Below are 22,846 nucleotides of genomic sequence, written 5' to 3'. Positions count from 1 at the left end.
AGTATATCATCCTAAGTTTTGTTTTTTCAGCATTTTGTGATGGTTCCTTCAGGAAGTAAAGTACCCTCTGCATATTCTTAAGTTTCATGACTGAATGTGAGATCATAAACAGAAAGCAAAATTGAGTGTCTTCAGTCAATGGAAAATTAAAGTCCAGGCCTCTTATAGAATAGCTCCAGACTCATACATTTCAAAACAGACATAGAGTGAAACCTCATTAAGTTGGACCCTGTCAATTCCAGAGGTTGAGATGATTCATCCCAAGCCCAAACTGGGCTGAACTTTTCTACCATGCTGTCTACACAGGAAAGAATTTGTGAAGCTAGTGATGCCTGTTACAAAATGGCTGAGGAGGTGGCTGAGTTACTTCAGAGGAAAGGTTTTTTTGTTGTTGTTGTTTTGTTTTTAAGAATTCCTAGGTAGTTTAAAGTCCCCATTTATATTGATATACATTTTACTGCAGGGATCTGCTGATTGGGATCAGAAAATTTCAGGTCTCAAAGGGAGCATTTAATCACAGAATCACAGAATTTCGCAGCTGGAAATTTTAGAGACCTTCTTTTCTAGTTCACCCCTCCACACTTTAAAAATGAGGAAAATAAGGCACAAAGAAGTGATATGATCTAAGGGTACAGTGAGTTACAAGGTCAAAACTGCAACTAGAACCCAGGACCCAACTCTTTCCTCCAATTAATTAATGTTAGGTACTTTTGTAAGAGGAGCAATTATCTGGGAGGAGCGGAAAATGTGGTTTCCAGTAAAGAGACTGGAAAATTCATGGGTAAAATGATAATAACATATTATTGTCATCTGGTCATTAAAGCAGATACACTAAGGAGATCTCTATTTGGTTGGTGCTATGGAAAGAAAACTGGTTTTGAGGTTAGGAAATCTGGGTTTAAATCCCAGCTCTTCTACTCACTAGCCATTTAACCTTGGGTATCTCTCTGGGCCTCAGTTTCCTCATCTATAAAATTAGGGTAATAATAGTCATTATACTATCTACCTTCCAGAACTGTTATGAGGAAAATCCTTTAAAAGTCTCAAAGCACCATATACATGAGTTATTATCATGTCCTGTGATTTCGGTTCCATTATTATATGGCCTTGAAAGTAATTTCTTAAGAAGTGTCTTATAGTTAAGACTAGGTAGGTACTTGTTTAGATTGGAGTTCTTCCTAGGAAAGAATTAGGGAATTTTTACTCCATGTCATTCTTGGAGAGGAATTGCCAGCTTCCCCAACTTTTTCTCACCTTATCTCCATCTTCTCCAGGGGGGCCCACAGGACCCGCTGGGCCAGGGAGCCCCACAGGACCCTGAATGCCATCTCGGCCAGCTGGCCCTTGAGGACCTTTCTCACCCTATGGATGATACAAACCCAGTGATTAGAAACCAATGGATTCTTTCATTTTATAAGTATGACCCACAAAAGGAAAGCTTAGACACAATGAAACAAAAGAAAGAAAGAAAGAAAGAAAGAAAGAAAGAAAGAAAGAAAGAAAGAAAGAAAGAAAGAAAGAAAGAAAGAAAGAAAGAAAGAAAGAAAGAAAGAAAGAAAGAGAAAGACAGACACCAAAGCATCTTCTCAGGGCCATAGAATACTCACAAAGGGGAAAAAAGTGATGTAGAGGAGATAGCTGGGAGGGGGGGTATGCAACTTCCCACAGCTGCCAATTATTCCTTGATTTTATTTAAGGTCAAGAATGGTCCTTTGATGTTAGTGATACAGGGGCTTCTTTGAAGAAATTAACCCTAAGCATTTGGAAGGTCATTCAAAACTTGAAGTGTGTTGATGAGGCAAAAGAGCAAGTCAGTGGTCCTTCAATGGGACTTCCTTCTGGCATGATGCTGAAAGAGGACTTGATTGGGAGCTTGTGATCTAAGACTGAGAAGATGTTGGGGTGGAATCACTGAGAGTAGAGTGGGAGTGACTAAGTGACGTGGAGTTAGTGTCTGGCTGCTTGGGAGTTTAGTGTGGAGGATGAATCTTGATTGGACGTTGTGTAAGGGAGAGCAAGAATTAAAGGAAGTCTGAGGCAGCAGTCCATCCTTGTGTTTTTGGATCTGAAACTGTGTAAGCTCAGAATCCTAGAGATCTCTCAGAGAGTAATGCTAGCTCTGCAAAGCAGGGAATGAGGTACAAAAGTCAAGTTTCTGCGTCCCTAACACAGACCTCCACAAGAGGAGATAAGTGGAGGGTAGGGAGTCCTGAGTCAGGGGGAGGGAGATCTGAGTCAGGGGTGGGGGGAGGGAGAAGTGGATCTAGAACTTGGGTGTATATGAGTGGATCTATGCCATTACCCCAAAACTGATACTATCCACAGAAGAATTCAAAAATGAGGTACAGCCACTTAAAAAAAAAACCTGTTTCTTGAGTTTCTTTTCAATTCTATCTAATAGCAGTGCTTAACCTAACATCTTCTCTTCTGTCACTTTTTTGAATACATTTTTCTGACCATTATCATTTAAGCTCTGATTAGTCCTAAGAAAAGTAGGTTCTCAGGCTCCTAGATGTAGAGCTGGTAAGGACCCCAGAGGCCTCATCATTTTATGGATGAGGAAACCGAGGCCCCCAGGGAGGTGAAGAGATTTGCTCATGGGCACACAGGTGGGATTCGAACCTAGTTCCTCTGGATCCAGAGCCAGCAATTTCCCCCACTGTATCATACTACCTCCCTTGCTGTACTTATTTTCACTTTAGGGTTTCTCAGCATAGTGGTGGAGTCATTTTCTTCTGACATGGCAAGCGTAATTCATCAAAGGGGAAAAATTGATAGAAAAAATGTAGCTGCAGCTTTTAGATCTGACCATAGCATTGGCTCACAAAAACAGCTTCACTTTCTTCCTCTGCTGCATTTCAGGAGCTGATGCTTCTGGTTTCTCTTCTACAGTCTCCTCTCCCTTCTCCATGAATCACTTTCTCCTCTTCACATTTAGTTCGTATTGATATCAATTTCTCCTCTAATTAAGTCAGGAATAAATGCCAGTACCGAATATAGAATGTTCATATAACTTCCTTTCCCCACTTGACTAATCAAGCCAGTAGTTCTCAGAGATACACTGACCTTTTCTTCTCTCTTGAGCTATTCTGGGGGAATTGAAAAGCTTTTAAATGGATAAAGCAATTCTTACTGGGCTCCTGCTTAAATATTTACTTTCTTGAAACAATGAACAAAATAGTTTTCAACTGAATTTGCTTTGGGTTTATATGTGCTGAATGCCTGATGTGCTCTGGCTTCCTGGTACATAACTCAGTTGTATCAAAATCCTGGGTGCCCCATTGTAAAATGATTAGATGTCATCTAAATTGCCTTTTTATCTCCCCAATAAGGCATTGAACATATTATCAATGGCACAGATGTTCCAAAAATGGTTTCAATGGGAAATTCTTGCCCGAGGAATGGTACTGGGCTGTTCTTTTTTCCATGAACCACCAAGAGCAAAATTTTCAGGGAAAATAACACTTTTAATAACACCAATCAATCAACAAAATGCTTTAACTCAATCTGAAATTGCTTCTGTTGGTGTTTGCCAATTTCCCCTGGAACCTGGACCCAGTCAGGCATTCTAGATTCAGGATCAAAGACTGCACCACTGTATATCTGCATGACTATTTGCATGTAGGAGCAGCCTGGGTGGCCATAAGATTGCAGAACTGAAGTCAAACAGGAGTCACAATATGAGGCTTCGAGGGAGTGAGCTTCCTTACATGTTACTCAGGGGAAAAGGATGCAAGGAGCTTATCAATCTGTTTCTTAGGAATTTTTAAGAAATGAAAGGATATTCCTGAGTCAGAAATGGGATGGGATGGATGTTGCCTATAATTAGAGGCAAGGATAAATGATGTCCCACTGTTGGTTCTACTCCTAATAGTACAGGAAGCCAGAAAAATTTGAGTTTTCTCAAAAGTTAAGCAGTAGTTATTGCAAAGGAAGAAGAGGCTTTTAAGGGACATGTTTTAACCATATTTTCTGAATCAATAGATAACTTCCCATGGAGAAAAGAAATAAAAATTTTCAGTTCAGAGTGCATGGCCATAACCTCTAGATGTAGACTGATTGCCTCACTAGGGACCAGGTCTAGAGAAGTCATCAGAGCATTTTTTTTGAGTTCCCCTCTGTTCCTTCTCTAGTTGAGAAAATATTATTGTTCTCTAGTTGTGCTAGGTGTGTTAGTCAAGTTTTTCCCCCCAATAATAACAAGACTGGTAGCTCCTCAAAGGTAGAGATGGGTTTTCTCTATCTTTTGTGTTGCAAACTACAGCCTGGCCCTGCCCTTCCTCCCCCCCACCCCAATCCCCTGTACCCATTCAGCAAGGCCTACCATAAAGATAGGCACATAGCAAAGATGTGTTGACTTGACAGATTGAAACAGTTCCAAGGTTTCAAGAAAACACTATCCCAGAAGGGAGTATCTAATAGCCATAAACCATCTTAAAACCACTGGACAGTATAGATCAGGCATTTCTGGAACAGGGTAAATGGCTTTGTGACCAAGCCCTTCCACCTTCCCATCTGTTGCTTGAATTTTAAAAAGGCAATATTGTCTTGAGGACAGTAGTCTAATTTGGCATTATCCTTTTCCCAGGTCACTGGGGGCAAGGAGATTTCTTAAATTAGACCAATTCTTTTCCTTTCCAAGAGTTTATTCCCTGGTCAGGTGGAAATTGTTCACCCTGCCTCTTGTTTTCACAGAAGTCATTTAAACTTCTAATTGCCAAGAAACCAGAGCCCTGCAATCTGCTACTTAGGAATTTTCTAAGAAAAGAGGATATATTCCTCAATCACTGTAGTTGCATGGGGTGAACACCATATTGGAGAACTGTGAATGGGTGAAAAATTCCCATGCTAATTTCCTTTGAGGTGAAAGGTCAAATATGGATGTCTATCAGCTAATACAATCCAAGGGAAATGTCACTAATCATAAATCATGGAACCTTGAGGCCTGTCCCAAGGGCCAAGTCAATAGTGACTAAAGTTCTTTCTAGCTCTCCTTCCGTTCACATGTTCTTTGACACAGCTGTAGAACGAATGTTTGGATGTCGCATTCTTAACCCAGGTGCTAAACATACTGAGTTACAGATGATTGCTAGTCCCTATATATCCCTTCTGGCACAAGGAATACGCCAAAGTAATTCCCCTAACATTAGGGAATCCTCTCCTTGGACTAGAATCAAGAAGCCTTGGATGTTACCCATTCTTTTCCAAGGCAGTTCTCAACCTTTGGAAGTAACCCTGCCTCCTCCCTTTCCCCTCCCACTCCTCTAAGGGCTGCCCTGAGAAAGCATCTTTACATAATGTAACCTGTTGAAGAAGGAAAGAAGGACAGGGAGACAAAAGCTGTCTTCATAATTTCAGAGGGGAAAAATGGCTCTTAGCTTATGCTATTCGTCAAAGCAATACTTACAGGGGCACCTTTCTCCCCAGCAGGCCCAGGTGGTCCTTGGGGTCCAGGTCTCCCAGGAAGGCCAATTGGTCCAGCAGCACCAGCTGGGCCCCTTTCACCTGGAGATCCCTGGGATAAAGAATAAACAATGATGCATGAAATAGGATCATTGCCAACGATCTCACAGAAGCATGACTTTATGGAATACTGTGCTCTTTAGCTCACTCTTTCACTCCCGAATCTATAATGGCTTCTTATTGTCTATTGTATGAATAAACGACACAGTCTGGAATCCAAGAGATTCTTAAATTGGTCTCACTTTAAGTATTCACACCAGATTCCTTGTAGTCAGGTATCCACCACTACTATATACCTTATGAGTAACAGAATCTTACTGGTGGAAGTGGTCTTTTGTTTGAAGATAAGAGGATCAGAGGGGACATGGGTCTCAGAGGTCCTTCACTTCATTTTGTTATTCAATTCAAGAGACATTTTATTTAGACATAAGGAAGAACTTAATAATCTGGGAGAAAATATCTATGCATGGGGTTCATATACGCATGTATATGTGCACTATATACATAGACATCTCCACCTCTGTCACCATTTGTTTCTGTCACCAAGAAAATAGAATATCAGAAGCAGAATGGAAGATTTTTCATTTTACACATAAGGACATTGAGCTTTAGAGGTTGCCTTGTACAACCTCTTCCCTAAAACAGAAATCACCTAAGAATCTGAAAGCCTTTGCCTTAGCACCTCAGTGACAAGGAGTTCATTACATCATGGGGCAACCTATATAATTGGAGGGCAACTCTCATTATTATCAAGCTCTTGGGGTTTTTTTTCCTTCATATGGAGCCAAAATTTGCTTTCTTGTAATCTCGATCCATTGGTGCTAATTCTTCCCTCTGGAGCCATACAGAATAAATCTGCTTGCTTTCTCAAATGGTTCTCTCTACCCTGTGCCTCAAATGTGTGGAGATAACCATTATAGGCATAGAGCTGGAAGGGACCTTGGAGACCACTTAGTCCAAGCCCCTTATTTAATAGAGGAGCAAATGGAGGCCTAATGTTAAGTGACTTGCCCAAAGTCACATAAGTAGCAAACAGCAGAGGTAGGTTTTAGTCCCAGGTCCTCTGATACTTAATCCAGTCATTGCCCCATTTGTAAAGTGGTTAGCAGAGTGGCTGGCATGTAGAGGGTATTTACTAAATGTCTGTTCCCTTCCTCCTTCCCTTCCCTCCCCTCCAAGAAATAGATTCCTAGTTGATTCAATAATTCCTATGACATGGGTGCTATATTTCTCACCATCAAGATTACTTTTGTGTATGTCAATATCCCTCTCAAAATAGGAATCTAACACACCCTTATGATGATATAGACTAAATTATGGCACCCAAGGGTATTAGAACTTTCAGGTATGCATCAGCAAGGTTTTTGTTTTGATTTATAGGGGGTAGGAGAGGGAAGATAAAGTAGAATAAAAGAAAAAATACTACTCTATGCCAATCAAGTTACCAAAAAATTATTTTATACAGCTAGAAAAAATAATAACAAAATTCATATGGAAGAACAAGAGCTCAAGAATATCAGGGGGATCAACGAAAAAATATTGTGAAGGAAGGCTGCTTAGCAGTACCAGATCTCAAACTATAGTACAAAGTGGTAAACATCAAAGCAATCTGGTACTGGCTAAGAAAGAGTGGTGGATCAGTGGAAGAAACTAGGCACATAATACACATTAATAAATGACCATAGCAATCTACTGTTTGATAAACCCAAATAGCCAAGCTTTGGGGGCAATAACTAATTATTCGACAAAAATTACCAGGAAAAGTGGAAAAAAATTTGGCAGAAACTAAGTATAGACCAACATCTCACATTGTATACCAAGATAAGGTAAAAATGGGTACATGGTTTACACATAAAGGATAATATCATAAGCAAATTAGGGAACTATGGAAAATTTTACCTGTTAGATCTATGGATAAAGGAAGAATTCATGACCAAACAAGAGATAGAGAACATTCACAAGATGTAAAATGGATAATTTTGATTGCATTAAATGAAAAAGGTTTTACACAAACAAAACCAGTGCAGCCAAATTAGAAGTAAAACAGGAAACTGGGTGGGGGGAGGGTTCAGAGCAAGTTTCTAGGAGAGGTATCATTTCTCAAATACACAGAGAACTGAGTCAAATTCATAAGAATATGAGTAATATACTAATTGATAAATAAAAGATATGAACAGGTTTTCAGATAAAAAAAATTAAAGCTATCCATCATATAAAGATGCTCTAAATCACTATTGATTAAAGAAATGCAAATTAAAACAACTCTGAGGTACCACCACAAGCCTATCAGACTGGCTAATGTGACAGAAAAGGAAAAGACAAATGTTGGAGGGGGTGTGGGAAAATGGGGACACTAATTCACTGTCGGTGGAGTAATTAACTGATCCAACCATTCTGGAAGGCAATTTGGAACTATTACCACAGAGCTCTAAAGCTGTGCATATCTTTTGATGCAGCAATACCACTATTAAGACTGTATACCAAAGAGATCAAAGAAAAAGAAGAGAATTTAGAACTCAAGTTAAAAAAAAAACAAAAGTTTAAAAAGTGTTTACATGTAGTTGGGAAATATTTAATGAAATAAACAAAATATATCAGGAAAAGAAGAAAGAAAAAAGTACTACTTACCGCTGGACCTGGGGGACCAGGAGGACCTTCATTGCCTTTCAATCCAAGAGCTCCCTTCAAGGAAAGAGAATTTCAGTCAAAAGGAGCCTTCAACAACCTCCTTGATGTTTTTTGTCTGTATTATCTAAAATTAGTTCATAACCTGGCATTTATGAACTTTGAAAATATATATTTTTGATAACTATTTCAAATAATTGGTTTTACTATATTCACATGCATTTTCTTTTATGCATTAAAAAGTATTATTCAGAAAAGGAGATCTTAGGCTTCACTAGACTGCTAAATGGGTCTAGGACACACAAAAGGGTTAGGAACCCCTGGTTTAATACATCATTCTGTCATTCCAATTCTTTAACTTACCACTGGGCCAGGGAGACCTCGATCGCCAGGGAATCCTCTCAAGCCTGGAGGACCATCTTTCCCAGGGATGCCAGCAGGGCCTGGATCACCCTGGAAGGGAGAATCACATCTTAGATTTCTCTTAAGTAACAAATAACTTCTAGTTATTCCTTATTATTTTCTGATGAGCATCATAAGCTTGTATTCTTCTAAAACCCAGCACCAGAGTGAGTTTGGATATAGCTAACTGTGTTGGATCATCACATTTCCACTTAAAGACCTTGGTTGGATTAGGATATAGGACTTTCATCTTTTTTCCTCTTTTAAGTATGGGATCTCTGATTTTAGTTTGGATCAGCAGGTAGGTAATAGAAGTATTATACATATTTATTTATAGATATGATTGTGGGATGTACAAAATAACCATTTGGTCCCATGGCTTTTATTTTACTACTTAAAGTAAGCTTAGTGAAATAAAAAGCCACCAAACTCTTACAGCACTTTGACAAGATCTCATTCAAGTCATGGCATTTTCCAGTTTTTTCTTCCTGGATAGCTAAGATTAGGTCCAAAAGACACTTTCTAGGTAAATATCCAAGTCTTCTTCAGTATCACATAAAAGCTGTAATATGGTTATCTAAAATAGTTCAGATTGTAAGTTACCTGAGCACATGGGCTATATCTTATCTAGACCTTCTATTTCCCCTAGCACCCAACACAGTAAATGGTGGCTGAATTTGTTGGGGAAGCCCCTGATCAGATTAGATTAATGGTTCTCTGCATAAAAAATATGCATCCTCTTGATCATTTTTATCCTCTGTTTATAAACAGATCCATTCAAAATGAATCAATCATTTCCTTAAGGGGAACAAAGCTAAGACCCATCAAATTGATAAACTGTGGGAGTGGTTCTTTCAGGAAAGTATTCCCCAATACAAAGAAATGAACTACCCACCTTAGTTCCTTCCTTTCCAGCAAGGCCTGGGAGACCCTGCTCACCTGGAGGGCCAGGTGGTCCAGGATGGCCACGTTCTCCCATTGGACCAGTTTCTCCAGTGGGGCCCTGTGACGATCAGATAATAAACATGTTTTCAAGGAAAAAGGGACAGTAAATTGAAAATTTTCTTCTCTTACCCAGTGGCACCACTCCTAATCAGTAGGTTAAGGGTTTGTCTCCACTATTTCAATTTCTCTTCTCCCACCAGTAAAGATTCTGAAAGGAGCCTCACCAAAAGAGATGATCATAGGAAACTGACATCCTTGATATCATTGAGTAGATATATTAACTGCTATTGTGTGGCTAGCTTTTATTTTTCCCCGAATTGACTGCCACCTTTCATTAAGCAAAGCAAGGCTTTCATTACACAGGAACATAGGAGGGAAATGAGTTCAATGAAGTATCACCAAATCCACTCAGAGAATAGCTATTGGTGAGGAAGAAAACTCACCATGAATAACCCCTAGAGCTTTTTTTTTTCCCTTCTGTTGTGTGACCAGTACAGATCAATATCTTATTCAGTGCTATGTCTGCATCAGGTGTAACATTCTAAGAAATGTATTGATCTGTAGCTCTGTTTAGCTGATACTCATCCTACCTCCTGGCTGAAAATCACTGTTCCCATTGGTTTGCTAAAGATTTCATTGGTGAGTGTCCAGTGAGAAATACACAGATGTCGGAAGGATCAAGAGAGGTAAGAATTGGGAAAGTGATTACTAAAGAAAATTTTAAGGGGTTCTCTATTATGATAAAGTCCACTCTTCTTAGGTTGGCATTTAAAACCTTTACAATATGGCCCTAACATACTTTTTTTAGGCTTATTTCCCATTACTACCTGACATGATCCCTCTGTTTCAGCCTGAAAAACTCATTTCCTCATGGGTCTCTGAAGACCCTTTGCAGGTACATCTCTTGCCTCTATTCCTTCAGCCTCAAACAGTATTCTATATACTTTTCTCCTACAAGAATCTTACTTATTCTTCAAAGCCGATCTCAAGCTCATGAAGACCCCTGGATTACCATAGTTCACACTGATTTCATCTTCCTCTTATCACTTGCATTTACTGTCTTTCCCACTCATTGGGTAATTACCATAAACCACCATCTGTTCATGTGTTTGTGTCTTGTCTCTCATCAGACTGTAAGCTCACTTAAGGGAAGACACATGTTTTTTTTTCTTTTGTATTCCTTCACAGGGCTAAGCACATGGCTTTGCATATAACAGAGATGCAAATAAATATTAGTTAACAGGTGGATTTAAATTCATCAATCCATTTCTTCTCCATAGTTAGGTTTCCTGTCTGGGAAATCATATTCTTTAAGGTATGTCTGGTGAGTGCTAGAGGACTCAAGAAATATTCCAATGATAGTATCTTACCTGAGGGCCAACAACACCTGGGGGGCCTGGTGGACCAGTCTTGCCTTGGAAGCCCTGTTAGGAAAGAAGTTTATTATATTTGAATATGCAAGGCAACTCATGTCTACAGGTCCTAGTAACATCCCATTTCTCATGAAAACATTTACAAACTCCCTCAACATCTAGAGGTCCCAGATTTCACAAGAAGAACCTCCATTCTTCTTGTTTCACTTTTACATTTAATTTCTTGAAGGTAATGAACCCAGATGAATTAGTGGCACTCACTGCTCTCAGTGGACCATATTTATGTGCTGAGAAACAGCGTTTAAAATCAACAATTAATCTTTTTGATGTCATGAAACATTCATTTTCAGAATAGACTTGGTGCCATTTTTCCCCATGTCTAGCTAGTACAGCCAATGTTCTTGGCTGTTTCTCATTAGTGGCTTCATGGGTAGTTCTCTCTTTCTCCCATTGGTGCTTCTTATGCAATAGATAATTTAACTCACTCGCTATTCTGAGCTTTCTAAGCAAGCAATTGTGATTCCATGCTGGTTCTAAAATTCAGTAGTTTAAATTGTCTATATGACTCTAGATTGAAATGAAATATTCTCTTTCTGGTATGAATAATTTAAGCAGAGGCAAGAATACGATGATTTTACATTTGATAATAAGTTTGAAATCTCACAATCTGTCATTTAGAGGAGAAATTAGTCTTTAGGGACACACAGATTTTACTATTGATGTCTAGGATATTCTTGCATCTCAAAGAATGGAGCATAGCCCTGTAGCCTTCAAAAGATTCTATTTGTTTCATATAGAATACCATTATACCATAACTGTATCACCAAATGCATTTGGGAAATAGTTATTGGTAAGAAAGAAAATCATAATGAAAAATGTCAGGGACATTACTTTATTGTGTGGCCATAACAAATAAAATCAAATACTATGAACTCAGAATTGCTAAACCACTAGTGTGACTTACTGGAAAGAACACCAGATTTGGAGTCAGAGAGACCCAATGTGAATCTGGACTCTATAACTTTATACCTATGTGACCTTAGCTAAGTCACTTAACTTCCGAGTCTCCATTTTCTCATCTTTAAAATAAGGAAATTGGATGATATGACTGCCAAGATTCCTCCCAGCTCTAAATTTATGATTCTATGAACTACAGAGGCACCCACATTTCCCAAGAAGTAGAGGAATGCTATTTCTTCAAGATACAGATACCTTAACCCTCCCTCTAAAAGGAAATTTTTCTCTGTTCAGCATAGGTCATTGAACTGGATGCAAAGACTGGGACTGGGAATGTTCTTAAGACAGGGATACATTTCCATCACATAAGAGGAAAATAAAGGCAATATAGGATTTGAGGGAATTCCTGGACCACATAATCTTCATCCCTGTGATACTGGATACTCACGGTGTTGAGAGAGAAAAAAAAAAAGCCACACACACACACATGCATACTCAAGCCAATGCATCCTGGGTTCCATGACAGTTCATTGGGAGTATATATAGCTAGACACCATATGTTTCCAAAGTCTACATGCAAAAGCATGGAGTTATCCTTATTGCCTACATTTAAAACTGTAAGAAACCTAGTCCCTTTGTTTCCAATGCTGAGCAGGCCACAGTGGCTTTTGGAGGACAGTTCTCCCTCCATTCCCAAGCTGAAAAGTATCTTTTCACTTCATGTTGATAACCATTTTCAAAGGAATCCTACATGGCTGAAACCTTCAAGGGCATTTGGCTCAACTCCCTCATTTTGCAGTTGAAGAATCTGAGGCCCACAGAGGCAGTGAGTTAATAATAAAACGGAGACTATTATCACCACACAGCCTCTTAACACATGCCACTGCCAGCAGGATCAGCATGGAATTGAGAGAAATCAGAACAGGGCAAACATTGGGGATAGGACATAAATACCTCTCATGGGTATGTATATCCATTTGGGCCTTTGTAAGATAAACACCTCTTTGGCAGAAATGCCCTAAATAGGCCTCAAAGATGAAGACGAAGCCATCGCCCATGTGAATTACTGCAGGCCTCTCTCTTTACTAAGCTCAGCCTTTAGGAGTGTAAAGAGGCACTAAAGAATGCAGATGGAAAATGCTTACAGGATTTTCTTTGCAAATGACAAGCAGCCTAATTATTTTAGAAACTTCCAGGTTAACTCAGAAGGGGGAAAATGCACCAGATGCAAAGCCTTCTACCTTATTGCTCCAGCAGGGCATTAGAGAAAAAATGCAAAGCTCAGAAGGAATGTTTTAATTTGTCCCTGTAAACAAAATATCAAATTAATCTCCATCTCTTTGCTACCACGCATCATGCAACATCATGGTTAAGAGGTAATTAAAAGAAATTTCATCAAAATGAACCAAAGTGGGGGAAAGGTAAAAGAAACATTTTTTCAAAGCAGACACCAAGAAGATATTAAATACAACATTTTAAAACACATTTTACAAGGGGGCATACATTTGCTGTGGACATCCTTAAAGATCATTTGCCACCAGGCAAGAAAGAGATCGGCAAAGAAATAGAGCCAGTTCATCATACCTTCTGAATGCCTCATCATTGTCCTTGGTGTCACATAATGTTTGCATCTGCACAATAACATCATTTAAAGTGGTGTGCAGAGAGAGAGGGGGTAGGGGGGAGGGAAAGAGGGTAGGGAAAGAGAAAACATAACGGAGTAACAAAGTAGGCAGGAGACAATTCAAGTTGGGGCATAATTATCCAATAGTCTGGGCCAAGGCATTGTCTGTTTCTCTGTAGCCTTCGCAAGAGAACAGCTTCAGTGAGGGTAATACTGGGTTTCACACTCAGCTTGACCAATCAGGACCAACTATAGACTGCATGAGCCTTGTGTGGTTGTCCATATTATTGATCTAATAGCTTTCCAAAAACTAAAAAGCACAGGGGCATTTCAAAGACTGTCCACCATTATGAAATTCTAAAGAATGGGAAAGTTCATTCTGAAGGTCAAAGATAAATATGTGATCACTATAAGCAGCTCTTATTTAGACTACAGAGATTTTTCCCTTTGAAAAGCCTAATTTAAAAGGTATAATTATTGTTCTTACGAAGGAGAAGGTCAACATTATGTAACTAATTGTGAAGGTCAGCATCACATGTAACTATGATATAATTTGCTACATCCAGGTAATTGGTAATGGCAAGATCAAGTTCAAAGGGATCCTTCTTCCACAAACTCACACATTATAAAAGCATCATACAGTGTAAGCTAAGAAAGGGATCCTCTTTAGTTCCCTTCCAATTTAAACACATATATAGTAGCATATATTCCAATGTAAACACACAAGATACTCTGGATAGACTAGAAACATGGGACTAGAAACGTGGGTACACACGAGTTTGGATAAATGAAATTGCGTGACATTTATTTGTGATTTTCTACCAATATCAAAATGGGCTTCTACATGGCTAGCAGTTAAATCCCTAAAGCTGGTTCAGAAGCAAACACAGAAAGAATTGTTCTTAGCACATCCTAGCTATCTTCTCCAGGCTAAGTAACTCTTCTAGTCTACTTCAATGTTTAAAAAAATATTGTTCACTTCACCCATGTAGGCATTTACTTGACTGGCAGCACTGGCACTTTATGCTGTGGTAGACTGTACCATTAGAGCCCCACTCCCAATAAAAGGTCACCTGGTTTCCAATATTCTCATGATGTTTGGATGTTTCTCCAAATTTGACTAGTCTGGCTCTGAATGGCAGTCCCTTACTAGGGCTAGTAACAAAACCTTTCTAAATTTTTACCTCCCAGAGTCTCAGGTATTCTCTAGCCCATAATGAGACATCAGGGTAGGCTTTTAATTGAGAATCATAGCCTAGACTAGATTAATAAAAATTTTAAGTTGAATATGTGGCCCTCAAAAGAAGTCATTAGTCTGATTTGTCCAGCCACAAATGTGGCTTGATTCTCATAGACTTCTTGACACAGCTGAAGAGACACAAGTCTGGAAGTAAGCACTGATGTAGCAGGTTCTACAATCTACACAGAATAGCTTAGAAAAACCAACTAGCATGGTACAAGTCAGGTTTAATGATTCACCAACATTTCCAGATACTTACAGTTTCACCTCTCTGTCCAGGGTGCCCAGGAAGTCCATCCTTTCCTGGAGGACCCTGAAGAAGAAAATGGAGAAGGTTTCACTCAAGTTCCTCTAAGCAAACACACTGTTAAAGAAATCAAGACCTGATGGTGGAAAACACTGTTTTTTATTTTTATATTTTGCAATTCAATGGTTTTCCCTATGGACATTTCAAAGTAATGCATTATAGAAATATTCACTGTTAAGCATTTTCTTGGGGATCACTAATGATTAAATCCAGAAGAAAATGTATTGTTGACAGGAGAAAGAGACTCATTTTTCTGTAAAGGACCCTTGTCTTGTCTGGTTTGGGGAGTACTGGGCAACTTGAGAAATCAACAGATGGTGTGACATTGATATCAACTTATTAGGCTTGCTTTGAGAGAGTTGACATGGTCCCTTGCCCATAGAAAATGCTAAAATAAATGCTTGTGGGATTGGATTGTGTCCCTCCCAACACTTGTCTACAGAAACCTTGTCAGTGATGACACCAATATGGGCAAAGGCAATACAAAAACAACACCCATACTTTAAAGTTGGCAACAACTCTGTGAGGTAGGTAATGCAAGTGTTATTCTTCCTATTTTACAAATGAAAAAAAATGAATGCTAGCAGAGACTGAGAAGAAGTTACTTACAGGAGGGCCCTTTGGTCCGGGAAACCCTGTGGGTCCTTGAGGTCCGTTCGGTCCCTGGAGACAGAAAGCGATTTAAAAGCTGAATTTTAAAGAAGTGCTTTTTTTGCTATATTTTCTCTTAGACTAACAGTTGCTAGAGGGTCAGGGATGTATCTTATTCACCCTTGTGCCCACCTGGCATATGGCATTCCTCCCTCGGGTGTCACTCAGCACTTTTCTAATGAGTTTATGGCATAATGTTGTATATTACAGTTCTTTGTATTTGTGTCTGATTATCTTCTGACTAGACTTAGAGCTCCAAGTGCTCAGGGACCATGTCTGTTCTAAACTTGCCATTTCTATCTCTTCCTATCTACTTGAAGTAGTAGGTATAGTAGATACTGTGGTACAGTCAAAAGGGCGACGACTGTTTCTAGAAAACCTGTATAACTACCTGTATAACCTTGGGTAAATTGCTTAAGCTCCCTGGGCCTCAGTTTCCTCATTTGTAAAATGAGAAGGTTCTACTAGATAGCCTCTGTGGTCCCTTCCAACTCCAAAACTATAATCATATGATCCTAGCATATGCATAATAAGATTTGATGTGGATGAATTAAATATCCCTGGATCCAGTGAAAAGAAACATGCACTGGTATTTGGTATGTACATTTGTCAGAGAAAGTAGTAACTAGAGATAGGATTCTTTGAAGACTGTTACTGCCCTGGATTAGAGAAGACCTGCCAATCATCCTTGATAGCCCCTGCTTTCATGAACACTTCCCAATGCCAACTCCAAACTGAAAGGGCTTGTTTGCTCATCATAACATCTTGCCTGACTCTCTCACACATACTCACTCGCGCTCTCTCTCTCTCTCTCTTTCTCTGGCACCTCCCTTACTCTTATTATTTTTATATATTTGTTATTTTATTTAATTGTTCTTTGTTCTATTAGATTATAGATTCCTTTAGAGAGGGTCTGTATTCCATCTGTCTTTGTATCCGTGTGTGTGTGTGTGTGTGTGTGTGTGTGTGTGTGTGTGTGTGTAAAATCTCATTGAATCCTCACAAAAACAGTGTTAGTTAGGTGATATTATTACCCTCATTTTACAGATAGGAAAACTGAGGTTGAGAGAGATTAAGGGACTTGGCCAGGGCCACATAGCTAAGAAAGTCTGAAGTCTGAAGGAAGATTTGAAGTCAGGTTTTCCTGATACTAAATCCAGTGCTCTATATACTATGCCCCTAAATGAAAGGCTGAAGCATTTCAAAGTGTTTGCTCACTTCAGCTGAGGTACAGCTAGGTGGCACAAGTGGATAGAGCATAGGGTGTGGAGTCAGGAAGACCTGAATTCAAATCTGGCCTCAGACACCACCTGTGTGAACTGGGACAAGTCACTTAACCCTGTTTGCCTCAATTTCCTCATCTGTCAAATGAGTTGGAGAAGGAAACAACAAACCCCTCTAGTCTCTTTGTCAAGAAAACCCCAAATGAGGACATTACTAAAGACTGAATAACAACAACAAAAAATTCAACTAAAAGTAATCATCGAAAAGAGAACTATGGACCTTTGCCTCCTCCAACTATGGAACTATAAGCCTTGTGTTTATCTAAGAATGGATGTGATCCAAATTTCATTGCCTCAAGCACTTTTCAAATGCCCTGACAGTAGCTAAGGGCATGTTGTCTTATTCCCTACTGGCTGTAATTTTTAGTTTAGAGATTTGTTTTTTTGAAGTTCCCTACACCTGTGGTTAGCTTTCTTCCTTGTAAATCTCAAGAGTAAATCATATTCCTTTAGGAAATTTTCACTTTCCTGGGTGGGGAAAGGGGTCACTGTCAGTAGGCTTTCTGGGTACTAAGGAAAGAAATATGTTTGAGGAGGAAATGCATGCTATAGGCACAATCCGGCAGTGTTGGAAAAATCTTACCCGTTCGCCAGGAGGACCAGATGGGCCATCACCACCAGAGTTGCCCTTTAGAGAAAAAGAAGGAAAAATAGCAATATTTGTTAATTTTGAAAGATTCTATCATATGATATTATAAAAGTATAATAATCTTTAAAAAGGCAGATGTCATAAAGACGTAGCTGCTCAACTTCCCTAGGATTTTCTCTGATTTTCTAATAAAGGACTCATCAATGGCCCACAAAAGGCTTTCTATTATCCCCTAGTACCACTGAATATAAATAAATGACTAAAATAACAGCAATAGGGCTAGGGCACTTGAACAGGATAGCTGATGCCTGTTGGGAGAGAAATGCTAAGCTTCAGTCAAAGTATTTATCAAAAATTCATGTTGAAACAAAGCACAGCTGTTTATTTTAATGCCTACTTCAACATGGTGACAATGTATTTTCCCATAAAGGCTTTACTATAATTATTCCAAAATGGTAGCTGTGGATGGACTCAGTTTATGGGTTGGATAGTGATATAAGATAATTATTTATATGTCATCACTATACTGCTACATTGTTATTAGCAATAGAAAGAGAGAGAAAGGGGGGAGGGAGGGAGGAAGGAAGGAAAGAAGGAAGGGAGAAGAGAGAGGAGAGGAAAGGAGAAGAGAAAAACAAAAGAGAAAACCTCAAGCCAATCAGAAACTATTTTCTCCACAAAGGTAACTCATTTTAGAATATCAGTATCAAAAGAAATAGAATCATATAGTTGACTAAAGCTTATATTTTTTAAAAGAAAAAAAAAGGATTAGTGATTTGATTAACTGGCTCTAAAGCCATTTGTCAGGAGGGAAAAGTTGTGTGTTGCTGGCTCAGATTCTTACTGATGACAAAAGATCATGCTTTGTGTTTCTGACAAAAATCTCCCTCCAAAGATCTCTAAGTCCTTTTCAAATAAATAATGAACCTTCACCATGAGGAATGGGTGATCCCAGCTGTGTTTGGGGATTTATCAAATCCCTGGATCTAGCATTCCAGAATGAAACAACTGGGGCACTATTGAGCCAACATTTTCCCTGTTCAATATTTAGAACCACATGTGAATAAGAGATACACTTAGTTGTGTAATTACTTGTGTAATTAGTTGTGTAAAGGTCATTAAGGAAGGGAGAGGGAGATTCCTTCAAAACCTAAGATTCCTTCTTTTTATTTTTTTTCCAGGAGGAGAAAAACGATCATCCTCATCTGCTAGATGCTTTGACAGCATTCCAACTTCATTTCAGTCTGTGGCATTACTTGATGGTGGTCTGGGACAAAGAGTTTGAAGACATACCTTAGGTCCAGGTTTGCCAGTGATCCCTCTTGGACCTCTTTCACCACGTGGGCCCTGGGAACACACCAAAGTAGAGAAAATGTTAACTATCCTAGAGAAAGAGGTTCTTCCATTCCAGCCCTTCCTCTGCTCCATTCATCATCTCTGATCTTTTAAAGATCATCTGAAACAGAAGCCCCCAAAGACAAAACAATAGTTACCGTTGGACCTCGTTGCCCTCTCGGTCCTGGTTTTCCAGGTGTTCCCTAGGATCAAATGAGAGGAAGGGTGAATCACTCATGGTCTCCCAGTTGTTACTGTCATCTCTAACAACAGCCATTACTGTGGTCTGATGACTTTCAGTTTAATTTAGCAAACACTTACAAAATGCCACAGACTTTCAGCTAGAGGTATAATGTGAATTCAGGAAGTCCTGAATTCAAACCATCACCATTCTTAGGAGATGGCATCAATCTCGTGCTGCAAAGGTGACTAGGTGACCAGTATTCCCTTGGTACTAGCCAGAAAGAAATCCCAAATTCTGGGCATCAACTATAGCACCATTACCTCCCCTATTTTCAAGAGAAATGTAAACAGGGCAAGTGAAGTTGCCATAGGCACAACCCACATAGGATCATACAATTGCACAGGCTCTTTTGAGGTGCATTTTTCTTATTGCAATTTGAATGAGGCTTAAGCCTACACATACATGGGCATGCATGCATGTGTGCACACACATACACACACACAAACACACAGTAAGAGAAAAAATCATTATTGTAAGAAAAAATGAAAAGAAACAACTCTTTTCATACATTATTTACTTGAACTACAGTTAAGCATATTAGCTATTAAAATTTCAACAGATTCTCTCGACAAGCAAACTTGCAATTTGGAATATAAATCATATATGAAAGTTATTTTTCTTCTCTTCTAATGGATTTGGACTTCACACATTCTCCAAAGCATGGAGCTATATTTGTTATATTTGTGCTATATTTGTTTCCCAGAAAAGCCATAAGAATTGGAAAAAATAGAGTTTACCTACTGCCTTCTGGCCTAATGGATCACATTGTCATATAGCAAGGAAAGACAGAGCTGGGACTAGAACTCTGAGCCCTTGACCCCCTTCCCCTTGCCATACCCCAGTCTGGTTCTCTTTCTACTGCACCATTAAGATTATTTCTTGTAAATGTAGACTCTAGGGAATGCAAAGTAAAGCCATGATATTACTTGAATGAGGATTTTTTTTTTATTATTCCAAAGAACCTCATGTACCTTTATAGTTTCTCAATCTATCTTATTACACTTCTGGTTTCTAATGCTAAAACTCCAAAAGGATCAGATTTTGTTAAGGGTGACTCATGAGAACTACTGACTGTCACTTAATCATCAATCATTCATTTGCTTTGAAACAAAAACCTGCATGTTAGCGGTCTGCATTTTGAAAGGAATTTAATAAAAAGCATTTATAATGATGAGTTAATTATGTTGCTTTTTAACAATGCACTCTGCCTCCATTGCTTTAATTACATGGCAATATCCTTTGGCAACAGAGAACTGTTTGCACAAGAAAATTAATGAAACATCTGCTTTTTTCAAATTATAAACTTTACACCAAAGCAAACACCCATGACTGAACTGAGTTTGTTCCTGGCATTTATAAATGGAGACACATTGGTCATGTTTGTGTTTCTGAAAGCAACCATGGTAAATGGATCCAACTATCTTATAAAATGAGAGTGGGGATTCAGGGGAGCTGAGCCTACATAGTTAGTCACCTCTGTTTCTATATGCCTAGCATCTAGCCCAGGGCATTGCACATGGCAGGCATTTTATAAAGTTTATTAAATTAAATTGAATTGAAAATTACATGGCGTGGGTTTTAACATTGTGGTAAATAAATGCCCAGTCTTCATCTGAAACCAGTCAGACCCAAAATTCATGCACACAAGGCCTCAGGACCAAACCCAACAAAGAAAACTACAAGACATAACCACAGTTTTAATCTGAGCTTCCCAGGAGGAATTATGTTCAAGGACTTTGTTTTCCTTTCTTTAAAACAACTCTGGTCACCAGCAGCTCATGGTCCAGATAATTGGACCATAGTACAGAATGATCCCTTTAGTATGTAACCTTTGACGTGAACAAATTGCTTTCTTGACTCCTCCTTGAAGAATGCATGACCTCTAAAGTGGCTCATGTCCATCTCTCACTTCAGTTGCTCCTCTCCAGCACTCTTTGCTTTGTGAAGGGACCCAGGTCCCTTCTGGGAAGCAATGTGGAAAGAATAGTGGGCTTGGATTCAGAATATCTAAGTTCAAGCCCAGAGGTTGCCAATAAATAGTGTCACAGTAGCCATGTGACTTTGGACCTGCCCCAATCTTGTTGCACCTCGGTTTCCTTATCCATAAAACGGGGACTATGATACTTGCACTAATTACCTCATAGGATCATTGTGGAGTAGGGGCAATGCAGTAAAAATATCGGTGGACTGGGAGTTGTGAAACCTGAGTTCAAAGTCTCCCTTTGTCATTTACCACCTGTGTGATTTCTGGCAAATCACTTAATTTTTCTGGACCTCCTTCTCTTTGCAAACTGAATGAGTTGAAGCAGAAGACCTTAGAGGTCCTTTGCAGTTCTAAATGAGTGCTCCCATTTAAGGAGTTTATAAGTTGCAAAGCACTAGAAAAGGTAATTGATGTTATTATTAGTATTGTGCTTAGTTGATAATCAAACAGGTCAGGAAAGTTCTCACATCCTGGGGTGGGGGGTGGCAGGTGTGGGGGGGGTGGGGTTAGGAGGACAGCCAGTGATCTCCAATTCTCTTTCATTACAGGGTGGGGCTTGCTTCCGAGGGGAGCCCAGGGAGGCCACTGAGGTAAGCTTATCATTTTGCTGATGCCCGTCTTTCTGCTTATGGTCATGGCCAATTTTTTTTTCAAGGTGGAAAAATCTATTCATGTTCAACCAACAGACTTAAGATGTTTTTGCTAATAGCAGACAAACAGAAGAAAAACCAAAATTCCTAGGTTAAAATAAATAGACAAATGGCATTGGCTCTGATTATCCCAGATGAAGAAGGATGCAATTATCAATGACCCCAAGCTCTCTTTGGTCTACTAAAACCAGGTGCCAAATTGGAAAAAAATTCCAAGAAGAGGTTTAAAGAAGTCTGATTCTCAAAATTCATGGTTATTGCTCTAAAGTTTTCCATTACTAAAATCCAACCCACCCCCAAATCCTGGGGGCCTGCTAAAAAGTCCTAGATGAGAGGATATGGAAAAGAAAGAAGAAGGGGGGCCTAGGGCATCTGCAAATGGCAACCACTGAGCCAACACTGTAACTCTGAAACTAAGCTGTCCTCAAGAGTACTATGGAAGGCAAACCCAGTTAAGGTGTCCTAAATATTTACATATTCTTCCTCTATTCCGGGAACTTTGCAGGGAGAGAAGGGGAGTAGAGGAAGGGGATGAGAATGGGGGTGGGAGAACCTCAACTGAAACAGTATTTAAACCATCTTTCCACAGCAGTAACTAAACAGAAGGTTTATGAGTCTGACAGATGCACTCAGTTCTCTGAAACAGGAGGCTATGATTAATTCTGACAGGGGAAAGATAAAGATGGCTGGTCTCTCCGTCTAACAACATATTAAACACCATTACCGTGTGTTCAGAAGAAAAGTAATGGCCTCGTTTTCCCATGTTGAAGTCCCTGTTTTGACTCATGCCAAAAACACAAAACGGCAGTGGATTTAATTTTCCTAATTTGGGTTCCATTGTCAGGAAGCACATGAGGATAACATACACAGCAGAAATGTGAAGAGTAGAGTTAAATTGCAGTTTTCAGCACTTGGGGTAGGAGAGTACCTAACAAATTTTGACTTTTCTCCCCCACCCTGCATTTTTCACACAGTCAAAAAGCCATTGGAGAGACCTTGAATTGTGCTCTATACTAATTCAGACCAAGAAGCAAAAACATGTGGTGCAGATATTCATTCTTTTCCAACTCTCTCACTCTGAAAATGGAATTGTTCCATAGCCTTCTTCTGTTCAACACAGTATCCACTGTGAGTGCCTCCATCAATTCTCAGCTGGGCAGGATTAATGAGGTGC

At 39.3% G+C, this 22,846-nt stretch overlaps 1 protein-coding gene across 1 annotated transcript in view; it reads right to left on the bottom strand.

Annotated features, from left to right (window-relative positions):
• The window catches only part of COL5A1 (collagen type V alpha 1 chain), a 298,612-nt gene that overhangs the window by 47,863 nt on the left and 227,903 nt on the right, over window positions 1-22,846 (bottom strand). Inside the window, exons 33-43 of the mRNA XM_043985817.1 lie at window positions 18,953-18,997; window positions 18,753-18,806; window positions 17,454-17,498; window positions 15,546-15,599; window positions 14,889-14,942; window positions 10,806-10,859; window positions 9,386-9,493; window positions 8,452-8,541; window positions 8,092-8,145; window positions 5,408-5,515; window positions 1,255-1,362 (exon numbers count right to left, since the gene is read on the bottom strand). Of these exons, the coding sequence (XP_043841752.1) occupies window positions 1,255-1,362; window positions 5,408-5,515; window positions 8,092-8,145; window positions 8,452-8,541; window positions 9,386-9,493; window positions 10,806-10,859; window positions 14,889-14,942; window positions 15,546-15,599; window positions 17,454-17,498; window positions 18,753-18,806; window positions 18,953-18,997 (774 nt within the window). The remainder of the gene's footprint in view (window positions 1-1,254; window positions 1,363-5,407; window positions 5,516-8,091; window positions 8,146-8,451; window positions 8,542-9,385; window positions 9,494-10,805; window positions 10,860-14,888; window positions 14,943-15,545; window positions 15,600-17,453; window positions 17,499-18,752; window positions 18,807-18,952; window positions 18,998-22,846) is intronic.

The sequence above is a fragment of the Dromiciops gliroides genome, chromosome 2, assembly GCF_019393635.1.
Source record: "Dromiciops gliroides isolate mDroGli1 chromosome 2, mDroGli1.pri, whole genome shotgun sequence".
Lineage (NCBI taxonomy): Eukaryota > Metazoa > Chordata > Mammalia > Microbiotheria > Microbiotheriidae > Dromiciops > Dromiciops gliroides.
This window is presented reverse-complemented; position numbering and strand designations above follow the sequence as displayed.